The following is a 1,976-nucleotide window of genomic DNA, read 5'->3' as shown; positions in this document are numbered from 1 at the left end:
AGTTACTACGCAGTTACATCTTGAAACTGCTTCGTCATTTCTATTGATTTGACCTCATTTGTAGCAAGTGCTTGCACGGAAACAAATCAGTAAGTTTGCAAGCAAAGCGAGACGATCTGACATAGTAGGTTGTTGAACCCGATAACAGGGAAGGAAGTAGGCTACATGCTCCAACAAGCCAACAAGACTATTTATAGTGACTACAGTAAGTTTACGTACTCGAGCGAACCAGGGCGACATGTCAGGATGGCCGAGCGGTCTAAGGCGCCAGACTCAAGGGAAGTAGATAACCTTACCACGCTACGTGGGCGAGAGTGTTCTGGTCCACGAATGTGGGCGTGGGTTCGAATCCCACTTCTGACACTTTTTTAAATTATATATTTTTTTTCAAACTTTTTTGTTCAAAGAATACAGACGCAATGGTTGTCATCGTCGTTTCTTTTTCAAGTGATTCCCCCTTTTTTCCTGTTTTTCAATGCATTCACCTTAGCAGAAAGGTGAGTGGTTAGTGCGTGCTCTAGTGCGGTTTGCTCCTTCTTTCTTACAAACATACCTATTATCTTTATCTCTCCTTCTTTTTTTGCTTCTTCCTCTCCTCTAATCTTCGGCTATATGATCTAATTGTGTAGCAAGTGCAGTAAAAAACTTTCTAAAACAAAACAAACAGAATGACGTTGACACGCCATGAACCACTTTGCCCGGCCCATATATTTAAAAAAAACTGAAAATGAAATAGTGTACCACAACGAGCAGGAATGTTTGATTGTTGTGATGATGGCAGTTGTGATAGTGGTGGTTGTTTTGTTGTGAAGTTAGTAGTGATGCTACTACTGATGATGAAAAAGGTTATTTATTATTGTTGATGATGATTATGATGAGGATGATGATGATGATTTTGTTGTTGCCTTTATGGGCCTGGTGGACTCCACGAAGAAATCTTCGAGCGAGAGCGAGGCTCTTTTTCGGCTTCATTGTCATTATACTTAGATGCACCTCCACTCGTCCAAATAACTCCTTTCGAATTGCCATTATTCCTGGACATTCAATATGTTTGACATCCTCATTTTCATGACTGCATCTTCGGCAAAGTGGGCTTAGCTCTTCATTCACAAAGTTCTTATACCAATGATGATGATGGTGATGTTGATGATGATGAAGAAGAAGAATCAATTTAATAATAATGAGGAGGAGGAGGATAAGGAGGAATTGGGGGAGGAGGAGGAGGAGGAAGAGGAGGAGAACGCGGAAAGAAGTCAATTGCAAACGGGAGAAGGAAAAGAATGAGTAAAAGTAGGTGGAGGCGAAATAAAAAAGATGAATAGGAGGAAGCAAGTCGCAACTTCGGTGCTTTTTCCCCTATCTCCTTTTTTTTGTAACAGTGAAAATGTGACTTCTTTTTAAGCTCACTTTTTGTTATGAACTGTTTTCACCGTTATTAAAAATGGAGATCCGGCAAGAAAGCACCAAGGTCGCGAAGTACAGAAAGAGAACCGCGCAACAATGACAAGGACAATATAGATGCTGACGACGACGTTTTTCATGCTGAAAACTACAGATATGGGGTAGGCTACATGGAAGTGGAACCAAATTTGAAAAAAAAATAGACAGGAAAAGGAGGCTAAAACAGAACCTGGACATGGATTCCTAGCTGACGCCTCTATAAATAAGTATTATTATTGCTGGCCAAAGTCAAGGTCAAGACAACGGCAACGTTAATGATGTACTCACAAAACACGCGCCGGTGTCCCCGTAGCCCAGGCACACTTGGGAGTCCAGCACGTCTATGTTGACCCTCCCCCACATGCCTTTACAGGCGTCCAGGTCCACCACGTCCACAGGCACCTCGTTCATCGCGTGCTCCTGGCCGCCGGAACCTGGGGGAAGAGACGCAGAACAAGGTGTGAAATACTAATTCTACTATTAATCATCATCATCATCATCATCATCATCATCATCATCATCATCATCATCATCAT

General features: G+C 42.1%; 1 protein-coding gene and 1 non-coding gene across 2 annotated transcripts in view; one reads left to right on the top strand and one right to left on the bottom strand.

The window, feature by feature from the left end:
* Positions 1-240: 240 nt before the first annotated feature.
* TRNAL-CAA lies at positions 241-363 on the top strand. The gene is made up of 2 exons: positions 241-278; positions 318-363. It is a non-coding gene; the product is annotated as a tRNA-Leu (tRNA).
* Positions 364-1,727: 1,364 nt separating this feature from the next.
* Positions 1,728-1,976, bottom strand: part of LOC118478630 (mast cell tryptase-like) — a gene marked incomplete at its 3' end in the record, with an annotated part of 2,529 nt that continues 2,280 nt past the window's right edge. Inside the window, 1 exon segment of the mRNA XM_035972618.1 lies at positions 1,728-1,876. Coding sequence (XP_035828511.1) covers positions 1,728-1,876 — 149 coding nt within the window.

The sequence above is a fragment of the Aplysia californica genome, unplaced genomic scaffold, assembly GCF_000002075.1.
Source record: "Aplysia californica isolate F4 #8 unplaced genomic scaffold, AplCal3.0 scaffold00023, whole genome shotgun sequence".
In the NCBI taxonomy this organism is placed as follows: domain Eukaryota; kingdom Metazoa; phylum Mollusca; class Gastropoda; order Aplysiida; family Aplysiidae; genus Aplysia; species Aplysia californica.
Note: the sequence above shows the minus strand (reverse complement) of the source record. Positions and strands in the feature narration are given on the sequence as shown.